General features: G+C 48.8%; 3 protein-coding genes across 5 annotated transcripts; all 3 read right to left on the reverse strand.

Moving 5' to 3' along the window:
* Positions 1 to 3968: 3968 nt before the first annotated feature.
* On the reverse strand, positions 3969 to 7142 carry LOC106606008 (growth hormone secretagogue receptor type 1). Its single transcript, XM_045718910.1, has 3 exons — positions 5254 to 7142; positions 4596 to 5061; positions 3969 to 4424 (listed from the first exon to the last, which is right to left on the reverse strand). Exons 1-3 carry the CDS (start codon positions 5566 to 5568, stop codon positions 4144 to 4146), a joined length of 1062 nt encoding a protein of 353 aa, XP_045574866.1. The 5' UTR covers positions 5569 to 7142; the 3' UTR covers positions 3969 to 4143.
* A 205-nt stretch (positions 7143 to 7347) lies between these two features.
* On the reverse strand, positions 7348 to 9718 carry LOC106606012 (protein phosphatase 1 regulatory subunit 35). Of its 3 annotated transcripts, none has more exons than XM_014202072.2 (6): positions 9630 to 9718; positions 8789 to 9039; positions 8518 to 8638; positions 8100 to 8324; positions 7832 to 7965; positions 7348 to 7678 (listed from the first exon to the last, which is right to left on the reverse strand). In XM_014202072.2, the coding sequence occupies exons 2-6, from the start codon at positions 8990 to 8992 to the stop codon at positions 7508 to 7510; spliced, it is 855 nt and encodes a 284-aa protein (XP_014057547.1). In that variant the 5' UTR covers positions 8993 to 9039; positions 9630 to 9718; the 3' UTR covers positions 7348 to 7507. The 3 variants fall into 3 exon arrangements, with proteins under 3 accessions (XP_014057547.1, XP_014057545.1, XP_014057548.1); XM_014202070.2 differs by having other exon boundaries at positions 9524 to 9682; XM_014202073.2 differs by having other exon boundaries at positions 7536 to 7678; positions 7786 to 7965; positions 9524 to 9683.
* A 110-nt stretch (positions 9719 to 9828) lies between these two features.
* On the reverse strand, positions 9829 to 11553 carry LOC106606011 (mediator of RNA polymerase II transcription subunit 15). The gene is made up of 3 exons (XM_014202069.2): positions 10707 to 11553; positions 10534 to 10585; positions 9829 to 10397 (listed from the first exon to the last, which is right to left on the reverse strand). The coding sequence occupies exons 1-3, from the start codon at positions 11237 to 11239 to the stop codon at positions 10251 to 10253; spliced, it is 732 nt and encodes a 243-aa protein (XP_014057544.2). The 5' UTR covers positions 11240 to 11553; the 3' UTR covers positions 9829 to 10250.
* Positions 11554 to 13623: the final 2070 nt, after the last annotated feature.

Here is a 13623-nt window from a genome sequence, read left to right on the forward strand (position 1 = left end):
GTGGCGCACCGGTCCTTCGTGGGCAAATTTTGTCATCAAAGAGAAATATGCCGGATTTACAATTCCGAGTTGAATGACCGTTCAAAATGTATTATTCCCGACTTCCCAGTTGCAATGCTTGCAGTTAGCCACTGTCACCGATTCCTTACAAACCACTCATTGTTGAATTTGCGATCTCCAAATTGTTGTGTAATGTTTATGTCCAATGGCCGATGAGCACCGATACGTTTTATCTATATTTTCTCTTCATTATTTCTCTTCATATGACAAGGATTAAAAAGGATTTGCCAGTAGACTTGATTCATAATGATGACTGCAAGCTAAGATTGTGAAAGTAAGACGTTGACATGATCAGTCCAATCAAAGCTACTCTACATATAACGTGATTTGATGTAATTTCTGTGGCCAATGACCGTGAGCCTTCTTGGAAAGGCACTTCTAATGTAACTCTATGCAGCACCCAAAGGGCTCACATTATTGATGTCTTCCCTTACTAAAGGCGGGTGACAGTATCCCCATGAATGACAGAACACTGAGCCAATCACTGCAATGCTGAGCCAATCACGGTGCAATGCTCCTATTTTCTGCTGGCCTGCCCCACCAATACAGAAAGCTGAAACACCTGAGCTAGGCTGAAACACCTGCATTTAGGAGCTACCTGTTTAGCTCCACCTGCCCTGAAGGACGGGTTGCCACTGGTCATGATTGATGTACTGTAACAGGCCCTCAACAGGTTTACTAATGTTCAATTTGGATATATTTGGTTGTTTTCACTGCATAACATTTAGAAATTGTTCCTTTTCAGGTTTAGAAAAAGTGACTTAAATGCCAACTCCCGTTCGTATAAGCTGGTAGTATAGTTAGCACACGAAAGTCAGTGGTGGTAGTCAAAGTTGTTTTTTAACTGCAATGCAGTTGATTGGTGACAATGATATGGACATGTGTTGGGGTTGACATCCATACAAGTATTATGTTCTGATTTTTACCACAACATAGTGTAAAATACACATAAACAATAGCCTAAATGTCAACTCATTTTGCTGGGGGACCATGTATTTCCATTGTTTGGGTCAAGTTCCACTGGCCTGATACCAGATCTATCAGCTCTCCTCCTGAGAGGTATAGTAGAATGGAAGCATGAAGAATAGCAGAGGCTAGAAGACAAGTGTGCCATGATGGTGCTAGGCAGGTAGAGGGGGATGGATGGGCTGAATATGAACTCTACTCTGAAACACAGAGCCCAAGATAGAATCTGAAATGTGTCTTTTATATTGTTTCTCTTTCATTCTCTCTCCATCATGACATGTTGAGTCAGTCATGAAAGTGAATCAAATGAAGAGTGCAGGGTTTATCAGTCAAATGTTTTATTTAGATTAGATGTAACACAAATTCAAGAATGTACATTAATACAAAATACTCAAATGCACAGTAGAGGACTGAATATGTTGTACTGTGATGTGAAAAAAAGGGCCTTTTTTAAAAACTTTGCTGTGATATTCAGATCTGAGCCTGGAGATTTGCAGTAGCCACTGGTGTCCTTGTCTCCCTTGTTAATTGATGTCACTGATTTCCTAGAATGGGGGGCTCCCAAGAGCTTCCCAGGAGCTGTGAGTGTGAGAGTGGGGTGGGTGGGCTTGCAGGTGGCAAGTCTGCTAAATCAGTCAGTCTGTGATGAGACAGAGTGGAACTCTGAGCACGCTGTCAACTCAAAAGGCTGCAACCTCCTACTGCTACACACACACACACACACACCTTACATCCCTCACATTAACCAATAATCCCAGTAACCCCCTCTAATCAATCTCCCAACCCGCCAATACTCCCCAGGGGCCATTCTTACCTTCACCAGTCACCATGGTGACACACAAACACACACAGACCAGAGCTAAAGTACCACAAAGACAAAAGGCTGGAATTAGTTTATTACACATCACTCTGAGAACACACACACCTTCAGGGGTTTAGAACCAACAGTCATCAAAATGGCAAATATGAATCAAATATTATACAATAATTCTGACAATATGTCTCACTAAAGACAATGTGCCTCTAAACAAAGTCTTATTCCTCCATCCATCTCCAAGGTTTTCTGTGTGTGTGTCCGTGAGTTACAGGGTGGTGGTAGAGTGTTGTGGGAGGTGGCGGGAGTGGTGCGTGTGTGAGTTACAGGGTGATGGTAGAGTGTTGTGGGGGGTGGAGGGAGTGGTGTGTGTGTGAGTTACAGGGTGGTGGTAGAGTGTTGTGGGGGGTGGAGGGAGTGGTGTGTGTGTGTGTGAGTTACAGGGTGGTGGTAGAGTGTTGTGGAGGGAGTGTTGTGGGGGGTGGAGGGAGTGGTGTGTGTGTGTGTGTGAGTTACAGGGTGGTGGTAGAGTGTTGTGGGGGGTGGAGGGAGTGGTGTGTGTGTGTGAGTTACAGGGTGGTGGTAGAGTGTTGTGGGGGGTGGAGGGAGTGTTGTGGAGGGAGTGTTGTGGGGGTGGAGGGAGTGGTGTGTGTGTGTGTGTGTGTAGTTAAAGGGTGGTGGTAGAGTGTTGTGGGGGGTGGAGGGAGCGGTGTGTGTGTGTGAGTTACAGGGTGGTGGTAGAGTGTTGTGGGGGGTGGAGGGAGTGGTGTGTGTGTGTGAGTTACAGGGTGGTGGTAGAGTGTTGTGGGGGGTGGAGGGAGTGTTGTGGAGGGAGTGTTGTGGGGGGTGGAGGGAGTGGTGTGTGTGTGTGTGTGTGAGTTAAAGGGTGGTGGTAGAGTGTTGTGGGGGGTGGAGGGAGTGGTGTGTGTGTGTGAGTTACAGGGTGGTGGTAGAGTGTTGTGGGGGGTGGAGGGGAGTGTTGTGGGGGGTGGAGGGAGTGGTGTGTGTGTGTGTGAGTTACAGGGTGGTGGTAGAGTGTTGTGGGGGTGGAGGGAGCGGGGTGTGTGTGAGTTAAAGGGTGGTGGTAGTGTTGTGGGGGGTGGAGGGAGTGGTGTGTGTGTGTGTGTGTGAGTTACAGGGTGGTGGTAGAGTGTTGTGGGGTGGAGGGAGTGGTGTGTGTGAGAGTTACAGGGTGGTGGTAGAGTGTTGTGGGGGTGGAGGGAGTGTTGTGGGGGTGGAGGGAGTGGTGTGTGTGTGTGTGTGAGTTAAAGGGTGGTGGTAGAGTGTTGTGGGGGTGGAGGGAGTGTTGTGGGGGTGGAGGGAGTGGTGTGTGTGTGTGTGTGTGTGTGTGTGTGAGTTACAGGGGGGTGGTAGAGTGTTGTGGGGGTGGAGGGAATGGTGTGTGAGTTACAGGGTGGTGGTAGAGTGTTGTGGGGGTGGAGGGAGTGGTGTGTGTGTGAGTTACAGGGTGGTGGTAGAGTGTTGTGGGGGTGGAGGAGTGGTGTGTGTGTGAGTTACAGGGTGATGATAGAGTGTTGTGGGGGTGGAGGGAGTGGTGTGTGTGTGTGTGAGTTACAGGGTGGTGGTAGAGTGTTGTGGGGGGTGGAGGGAGTGGTGTGTGTGAGTTACAGGGTGATGGTAGAGTGTTGTGGGGGTGGAGGGAGTGGTGTGTGTGTGTGTGAGTTACAGGGTGGTGGTAGAGTGTTGTGGGGGGTGGAGGGAGTGGTGTGGGGGTGGAGGGAGTGTTGTGGGGAGTGGAGGGAGTGGTGTGTGTGTGTGTGTGAGAGTTAAAGGGTGGTGGTAGAGTGTTGTGGAGGGTGGAGGGAGTGGTGTGTGTGTGTGAGTTACAGGGTGGTGGTAGAGTGTTGTGGGGGGTGGAGGGAGTGGTGTGTGTGTGAGTTACAGGGTGGTGGTAGAGTGTTGTGGGGAGTGGAGGGAGTGGTGTGTGTGTGTGTGAGAGTTACAGGGTGGTGGTAGAGTGTTGTGGGGGGTGGAGGGAGCGGTGTGTGTGTGAGTTACAGGGTGGTGGTAGAGTGTTGTGGCAGTGGGGGTGGAGGGAGTGGTGTGTGTGTGAGTTACAGGGTGGTGGTAGAGTGTTGTGGGGGTGGAGGGAGCGGGGTGTGTGTGAGTTACAGGGTGGTGGTAGAGTGTTGTGGGGGGTGGAGGGAGCGGTGTGTGTGTGAGTTACAGGGTGGTGGTAGAGTGTTGTGGCGTCAGTGGGGGGTGGCGGGAGCGGGGTGTGTGTGAGTTACAGGGTGGTGGTAGAGTGTTGTGGGGGGTGGAGGGAGCGGGGTGTGTGTGAGTTACAGGGTGGTGGTAGAGTGTTGTGGCGTGAGTGGGGGGTGGCGGGAGCGGGGTGTGTGTGAGCGCAGCAGGCTGCGGACAGCGTGGCGGTAGCGTGCTGACATGGTGTTGTAGAGGATAGGGTTGACAGCAGCACTGAGGTAGAACAACACAAAGGAGACCAGGTTAAAGTACTGAGAGATGTAGTACATATCAGCGCTGGAGCCCAGCGTCACAGAGAACAACGTCCGACCAACGTGGAATGGCAGCCAACACAGAACAAACGCCAGCACGATCATCCCTAGAGAGAGAGGAGAATATGGGATGGAGCGACAGAGTTGAAATTAGAACTCATTATTACTGTATGTGTGATATAGTTGGTTCACAATAGCTGCTTAGCTGTAGTATTGCTGAGGCCCAAACCAGTAAATCAAAGTAACTTTAAAATACAGAGCCTCTCTCACAGCCTCACCTAGCATCTTGATGGTGTGTCGCTGGGCGCGGTCTCGGCTGCTGCGTTGTGGGCGGAGCCATAGCTTCCTGCCGATCGAGCCATACACAACTCCCAGAATGCCCAGCGGCACCAGGAAGTAGAGGTTGGAGAGCCACATCATGGCCCCCAGCAGGCCTGAGGAGACGGCGTAGTCCGTACAGCGACACTCGCTCTCCCCCTCTCCTCCCCCCAGCTCCTCTACCCCTACCATAGCAAACACCGGCCCGGCGCTGATTACGGCCACAACCCACAGGCAGCCAATGAGAGTGCGGACGCGGGTCCGTGTGACCAGGGTCTTGGCTGTGAGTGGTCGACAGACAGCGAGGTAGCGCTCCAGAGAAAGGGCGGTGATGTGGAGGATGGAGGAGTAGGTACAACTCTCACTGACGAACACACTCAGCTTACACACTGTATCACCCAGATCCCAGGGCCGGAACCTCCACAGCTAGAGGGACGGACACACAGATAGGTTACACACACACACACACAACCCAGCTCAGACACTATATCGTCTAACCCCCAGGGCCAGAACCTCCACAGCTAGGGAGAGAGAAACAGAAATAACACACACGCAGTATCAGCTAGCTAACCCCCAGGGAGGGAACCTCCACAGCCAGAGAGAGAGCTCCCCCCTTACCTTGTAGTACAGATCTAAAGGCATCAGAAGCAGTATGAGGAGGTCGGAGACGGCCATACTACTCAGGTAGAGGTAGGTGGTGCTTCTCAGGTGTGGCCGGAGCCAAACTACCAGGATGGTTAACATATTTCCTGTGATGCCCATGGCCAGCAGCAGCACACACACAGCTGTCACACACACCAGCTCAGCCCCACTGAAGTCCTCCCATTCCCAGTCAGTCCGGTCACTCTGGTTCCCACAGTCCTCCAGACAGCCAGACCCTACCACACAATCCTCTGAACAGCTGCTCCCACTGCCCAGCGCTGACACGTCCATGGTCAGAGAGAGATGCCCAGGTCTCAGAGACTGGGGTGTGTGAGAGAGAGAGAGATGCCCGGGTCTCAGAGACTGGTGTGTGTGTGAGAGAGAGAGAGCGATGCCCGGGTCTCAGAGACTGGGGTGTGTGAGAGAGAGAGAGATGCCCGGGTCTCAGAGACTGGTGTGTGTGAGAGAGAGAGATGAGCTGAGATGGTACAAGCGTGCGTGTGAGAGAGAGAAAGTGTGGATGGTCTATATCACCCAGGTTACAGCAGGGTGACGTAGGCTGATGGATTCTAACTGGAGATGGTCCTGAACCACACATCTAGAAGATATAAAACACCACACATCTAGGAGATATAAAACACCACACATCTAGGAGATATAAAACACCTCACATCTAGAAGATATAAAACACCACACATCTAGGAGATATAAAACACCTCACATCTAGGAGATATAAAACACCACACATCTAGGAGATATAAAACACCACACATCTAGGAGATATAAAACACCACACATCTAGGAGATATAAAACACCACACATCTAGGAGATATAAAACATCACACATCTAGAAGATATAAAACACCTCACATCTAGGAGATATAAAACACCACACATCTAGGAGATATAAAACACCACACATCTAGGAGATATAAAACACCTCACATCTAGGAGATATAAAACACCACACATCTAGGAGATATAAAACACCACACATCTAGGAGATATAAAACACCACACATCTAGGAGATATAAAACACCACACATCTAGGAGATATAAAACACCACACATCTAGGAGATATAAAACACCACACATCTAGGAGATATAAAACAACATATCTAGGTGATTTGGGTTCAATTCCATTTCAATTGAGTTAATCTGGGAGATGGAGTACCATTTCCACAAAATTATAGAATTGTTCCCACCACTGAAACATGTCTATCCTGTGGTAGGGAAAGGACTTGCTCGATGTTAGCAATCACACACCAACACAAAACTCCCTGTTACACCAATGTGTTACACACACCAACACTACATAATAAACACACTCTGACCTCTGATTCGTTCAGCCATTCCTATGGGGGAAATTAAATGGTGAAAGAATAGCGTTTTGGGATAAATGCAGAAAATAAGGTCTGAGGTTAACACAGGCTCAGGAGATCTCATACATAGAATATCAGTCAGTTAACATTGCATGTATGAGTTATAGCCTCGCTACTGTTATTTCACTGTCCTTTTACTGTTGTTTTAAAAAATATATATTTCTTTACTTATCTATTGTTCACCTAATACCTATTTTTTACTTAAAAATGGCACTGTTGGTTAGGGCCGGTAAGTAAGCATTTCACTGTAAGGTTTATACCTGTTATATTCAACGCACGTGACAAGCAAACTTTGATTTGATAATGCCTTCGTGCTTGTTTTGATTACATAAATGCTTCGGCATTTATCCCCAAACACTCCAAAAAACCCATACATGTCCCCATAGGCTTTGGCCAACAAGCCATGGCAGAGTTAGCTTCCGTAGTGCCTACAAAAAACACCATTACTATTACTCTCTATACCCCCGTTACAAACACAACACACCCAGCAGTGTGAATTGAAGCTGTGTACTCACCTCGCAGCCGTCTTCGATCCCTGGACAATCTCTCCCTCACCTCTTCATCCCTCTACCACCACTACCTCCTCCCTCGCTCTCCAAAGCCCACAACTCATACACACATGCAAGCAAACACAAACCAAACCTCAAGCACACACGCAAGCAGTAAAGATCGCTCATCAACATGATACAGGTTCATTCCTTTAATATCTTCAATTAGTTTAAAATACAATATTTATATTGGAGAATGACGGAGGTAGGGAGGGAAAGAAGGGATAATGCTTTTCTTAAGTTTTGGGACAGGGCCTTTCAGTCTAGAGGTTCAGAGTAAGTGTGTGTGTGTGTGTGTCAGGGTCCAGCCTCCCAGCATGTGTGTCTGTGGTAGAGGTCGAAGGTTGTGTCTGCGGGGCGTGGGATGGGCTGGGGGCGTGGTATGGTAATCTCGTCCCCTGGTAGGAGGGGCTTCTCTCTCAGCAGATCCCCCCTGAAGAAAACCTGCAGGTCAGGACTGTCCTCTTTCTGCTCACACACACACACACACACACGGATTACAAATACAGTTATGGACTAGTTGCAGGTCATGGGTGTTTTCACTCTACACACACCTTTATTTACATATTACTCACACACACACGTAAATGTAATCTGATGGGGTCAGTGAGAGGGACCTGCCTTGTTGCCATGGCTGCATTTGGGCGAGACCAGCTGAAGCCTGTCACGTAGAGCCTGGCTGATAAGCTCCTCCTCCTCCACATTCACACTGACCAATGCCCTGTAGAGGTGCTGGGATGGAGGGACGTTCACCCCTATAGACAGACAGGACATGCACGCAGTTAGTGTGTGGTGTGTCTGCATGTGTATATTTCTGTGTGTGTTTATGTCTGCATGTGTGTACATGTGTGTGTGTTTATGTCTGCATGTGTGTGTTTCTGTGTGCTACCCTCCGTAGCCCGGGCGCTGATGCTGTTCTTGGTTCTGTCTGACTTCTGTAGTTGCTCCTGCACGGCCTTCTGGGAGTTAAACTCTGCCCCTGCCACGTTATCTAGCTCAGCCCTCAGAGCCAGAGTAGTATTTAACTCCGCCCCTTCAGGGAGGCTGCCACCCCTCTCCTCACAGGGAGCCTCCTCATTGGTTGCTGACCTTGCCCTCCAACGCAGATCTCCACCTGTGGGAGGAATACAGGAAAAGATATTGACCAGTCCTCTGCTCAGACATTGCTGACGTATGCCAGATCTTATAACACCTGGATAGGTATTTTACATATCAGCCTAACCACATCACATGTTATAGCAATCTGGTGCAACTCCTGTGCAGGGGAACATGAGTACATCAGACTCCAGACCAGGAGGGTTAGTTACCATGGAGTCTTTTCCCCTTTGAGTAACTGCTGGAATGTCCAGGGCATTGCCAAGGTGGAGGGTCTTTGCTAGGTTCTGCTATCACCGTGACAACCACAGGCTCCTCAGAGGCAAATCGCACCTGTAGAGTCAGGGGCACACACTTCAGTGATGTCTCTCCAAAAACACAGACCGACACACACAGATCTCTCATCATTTCTACAGCTGTCTTGACAACTGAGAAAAGCACAATCTGTGACTGTCCGTCAGTGTGTGTATGTGTCAGACTGACCTGCCGGTGCCTGCGTCCTCTCAGCAGGCTAGCCGGGTTGGGCCGTGGCGGGTCTGGGCTGAGGGGGAGAGACAGGTCCAGTTCCGGGCACCGCAGGAGGCTAGCGGGGACAAGGGGCACCGGGGCAGGCAGGGGGACCAGCCGGATGTCTGGGTCACTGCACCCTGCTAGAGGACACTGCTGCAGGGGACCTACTCTGGTCATCTTAGGTCACCAGTCTGGGTCTTTATCTTTGGGAGACGGCTCTGTTACTGATGTTAGGTAAGATACAAGGCAAAGGCAGTCAACGACCAGAATATTTTGTATGGTTCTGAATGGCAGTTACATTATCACTTTGCCTAACCTTAACACCCCCTAACCTAACCTTTCCGATGGAGCAAACGTAACATTTTTTGAGTCCTATGCCCAACCCAGTCCCTTACCATTGTTGAATCTGTAGTGTAGGTTGAATAACGTTAACTTTACACTTCGAACCAGATATGACGATGTGACGTTATCTAGCTAACGTTAAATCTCTAGCTAGATTCCATTCACTGTGGGAGCTTTCAGCACACAGCCAGCTAGCTAGCTAACGACCACAGCAGGCATGCTAGAAAGTTCACCAGTCAGTTAGCCAGCTAACTTTACTTGTTGTACTACTAGCCAGCTAACGTTATAGGGTTTGTTTGGCTAATTAGCTAGCTAACGTTAACTAAAGCTATGCAAATTCAATCATGTCGTTTATTCTCAGCTTACTGTTATGAGGAAGCGTCCCGAATGACAGCTGAGCTCACGCGTTTCTTGTAGTTTTCACTGTTAATACATGAGGATAGATTGACTCTATTTAGCAGGATCTGCTCACTTTTGAAATTCCCTCCACTGGCGCCGCCATAACACCTTCTACAGAACGAAACAATCACACTTCCGGTTTCTTCGTTAGTAGGAAATTATACAATGGCGCCCCTTGGCGTGCATGTTACATTGTGTGTGCTTGTGTAAGTGGTGGACTCTACGGCACAAGTCAAACTCTTCTTTAGTAACAGTTATTTATTTGACTCATATTTTTTTGGCAGAATGACAGAATATGCACATTTCACACGTTCTCTTTCAGAACCCCTCTTCATTCGCCTGGTTACCAGTCTCCGTTTAGCTAACATTCCACTCATTAACTGCCATTGGCGCACGACATGGAATAGGCTAAGAAGTGGAACGTTATAGACACTGGCAACCAGGCCTCTTCATAACTACAGCATCATCATTACACGAGACGACATCATCATCATCATAGCCAGGCTGTCATTGTAAATAAAAAATTGTTCTTGACTCGCCTGGGTACATAAAGGTTAAATATAAATACACATTTTACAGGATTATTCAAGACACCCATTTAAATAGAAAATGAAAGGCATGTACTAATACTGTTAGCTTCTCTCTGTGTGTGTGTGTGTGAGTGTGTACGTGGGTGTGTGCGTGGATGTGTGCGTTAGTGTCTCTGTCTGTCTCTCAGTGCTCTCAGTATGTAGTTCTCTCTCTCCAGCTGGGCGTTCCTCTCTGACAGCTGGTTGATCCGCTTCCTCAGTAGCTCCATCTCCTCTCTCACAGCCAGCATCAGGTGGCTCTTCACCAAGTCCTACAGCAATATACAACATATCATAATAGCATATCATCAAATGTATGTCACAATTCTTCCAGCAACAGATGGGTCTTCACCAAGTCCTTCAATACAACACATGACAGACACTATAACCATAAACACACTGTCCTACCATGGCTTGCTCAATCTTGTTGTCAATTGCAATCTTACTGCTACTGGAGCCACTGCAACAACAACAACAAAAACAAAGGAGATTGTGTCTTAGTGCACATGGTTCACATTGATGTCTATTCCTGAACACAGTCACCTCCAGACAACAAATGGCCAGGCCATTTCCATGGTTACCTGTGGCAGAAGAGCAGCAGGGACAGGAAGGCTGCCTCAGCGTTCTGGACAGAAGGTGTACCCTTCAGACACAGCGACCAGGAAGGGAGCGGGGCCATGGTCTGGTGTTGATGTTGGGGTTGAGTAGTGGTCTGGGTCTGGGGTTGAGGTTGAGACTTAGAAGTAGTCTGGGGTTGATGTTCGGGTTGAGTAGTGGTCTGGGGTTGAGTAGAGGTCTGCGGTTGAGGTTGGGGTTGAGTAGTGGTCTGGAGTTGACATTGGGGTTGAATAGTGGTCTGCTGTTGATGTTGGGGTTGAGTAGTGGTCTGCGGTTGAGGTTGGGGTTGAGTATTGGTCTGTGGTTGGGGTTGAGTAGTGGTCTGGGGTTGGGGTTGAGTAGTGGTCTGGGGTTGGGGTTGAGTAGTGGTCTGGAGTTGGGGTTGAGTAGTGGTCTGGAGTTGAGGTTGGGGTTGAGTAGTGGTCTGTCGTTGAGGTTTAGTTGCGGTCCTAAAGTGTTGTGGAATCTCCATGGTGACAGATGTTTGGTTCCTCATCTGAAGCTCCTGACGTCCGCTCGGCCATGAGTCCCTAACCCTGACCCCCCCACGACCTCTCAGCCCTCCATGACCCCAACCCGTATCACTCACTCCCTTCCTGCCTTCTTCTCCTACTCTCCATCTAGCAGGAAGTTGTAGTGGTTGGTGGACAGGTGGTGGGGTAAGGGGGGGTCTGGGTTTGGGTTTGGTCTGGGGGGAGAGGGAGGAAGGGCAGCTGGAGGAGGAGGAAGGGCAGCCGGAGAGGGAGGCAGAAGGAGAGGAGTGTCTCTTTAAGGGGGACTGGGGGCCTTTTTTTCTGGACCTGAGAGGGGATAGGGAGGAAGGGAGGGATAGGGGAAGAGAGGAAGAAAGAGATGGAGGAAGAGAAGAAGTTAGAGATGGAGGGAGGGAAGGAGGTAGAGATGGAGGGAGGGAAGGAGTTAGAGATGGAGAGAGAGCTGGAGGGAGAGAAGGAGGTAGAGCTGGAGGGAGAGAAGGAGGTAGAGATGGAGGGAGAGATGGAGGGAGGGAAGGAGTTAGAGATGGAGAGAGAGCTGGAGGGAGAGAAGGAGGTAGAGATGGAGGGAGGGAAGGAGGTAGAGATGGAGAGAGAGATGGAGGGAAGGATGGAGGTAGAGAGAGGGGGCGAGGCTGCCGTCGAGTCTCAAACAGAGAGATGATTTTCTTCACACTGCCGAACATGACTGACCAAAAATAGCCTCCTTGTCACCAGACAGCCAAAAGTAAACAATAGATTATCTAAACCACATCAAAGGCGCTTCCATCCACCTCCATTCACTACAGCCTTCTGTGCAAAAGCTGGTCACTACCTGTAGTGGGTAGAGAGTCAGAGAGGGTTTCAACTTAGAGGCACAACCAACAATTACTTCCATGAACAACTACAGAACATGGGTAGTTGAACAGATCACCATGTGGTTGTATTGAGGTCAATGGGAGAGAGGAAGATTAGATCCATGTGCGTGCTGTCACAAGCGTGATATGGGATTCCTGTTGGAGAAATAGATTTTGGGTATCCTCCAATCTTTGATGGATCAATCCCACAGACCCAGCCAGACGAGCCCAGGCTGCCGAGAAGATCTCAGATGAAAACTGCCTTTGTCTGTGGATTAGGATTAGCCTATGCAGATTACTTCCTTATTCCATCCAGCCGCCAGGTGTCTGATTGGCTAAACTATATAATTCCGTTTTTTGCAGGGCAGAGTCTACTGTCCAGGTGAGGAGTGTCTCCACGACGACCCAGAGGTGAGAAGCGTTTCCATGGTGAGGAGCATGTGTGTGTGTCTTTGGGCTCTCACATGATGAGAGGCTGTTCTACTTCTCCCCCACACACACCCCACTGTCTGGCACTCTGATAGGCTCTTACAGGAACCCTCTCATTCCAACCTCCGCCTACTTACTGCCTCAGCCAATGGCAAAGTTTGTGGCATTCCTTGCCTGCCCACTGCCACTGAGCGTATGCTAATTAGTTTCCCAGTATGACAAGTATTGACCTCCATGAAAATATGTCCACTGCCTATGTCCTCCTTCCTCTGGACAGACCACATTAATAAATTAATAAAACTGATGGTCACATGTCTCAGATGTATGTGTTTAGCCAATCTGTCTGTGTATGTTGTTGATTGTGAAGGGTATTGAATCCCAACACAAGCTCCTATGGTCTGATGGTGAATGTTCCTGAATGCCCCCTGTCTTTTCAATCATCACAAAAACTGGTGAAGGCCTAGAAGGAATCAGTGCCATATAAAATACAATGTGTTCTCAATCAAACTACTCTGTAAAATGAACACACACACACACACACACACACACACACACACACACACACACACACACACACACACACACACACACACACACACACACACACACACACGCAAACAGTAATGAGAACCCACTGGTGGCTCTGCTGAGATGTTCTGGCCGAAACCTTGATGGTTGAGAGAACAACCAAGAGCTCAGCTCAGAACAGCCTCAGTCTTTCCTGGCCTCACTCGGCCCTGTCGGTCTCCTCTGCACTGGGCTGGAGCACAACAACCTCCACCTTCTAGTCTCACTCTCACATATCAAGTACCCTGGATTACTGTAGGCCTAAATGTTACTTTTATTGACACCAGAGTTGTGTCAATCAATTTCAATTCTCATCAGTTGAATTTGACATGGAAGTTCTCTGTAGGAGTTCAGTTCAGACTAGAATGTCAGTAGAATTGACCCCAACCCTGATCAAGACTAATGCATCATAGAGATGTGTTAGATTCAACCGAGTGGCTGCGTGACCAGGGGCTGTGTGTATCATGCCTCTGAGGAGGAGTGCTGATCTAGGATCAGGTCCCCCTCTGTCCAAGTAATATCATTCATATTGATCTAAACAGGCAAAACTGATC

The sequence above is a fragment of the Salmo salar genome, chromosome ssa05 (assembly GCF_905237065.1).
Source record: "Salmo salar chromosome ssa05, Ssal_v3.1, whole genome shotgun sequence".
NCBI classification, from domain to species: Eukaryota; Metazoa; Chordata; class Actinopteri; order Salmoniformes; family Salmonidae; genus Salmo; species Salmo salar.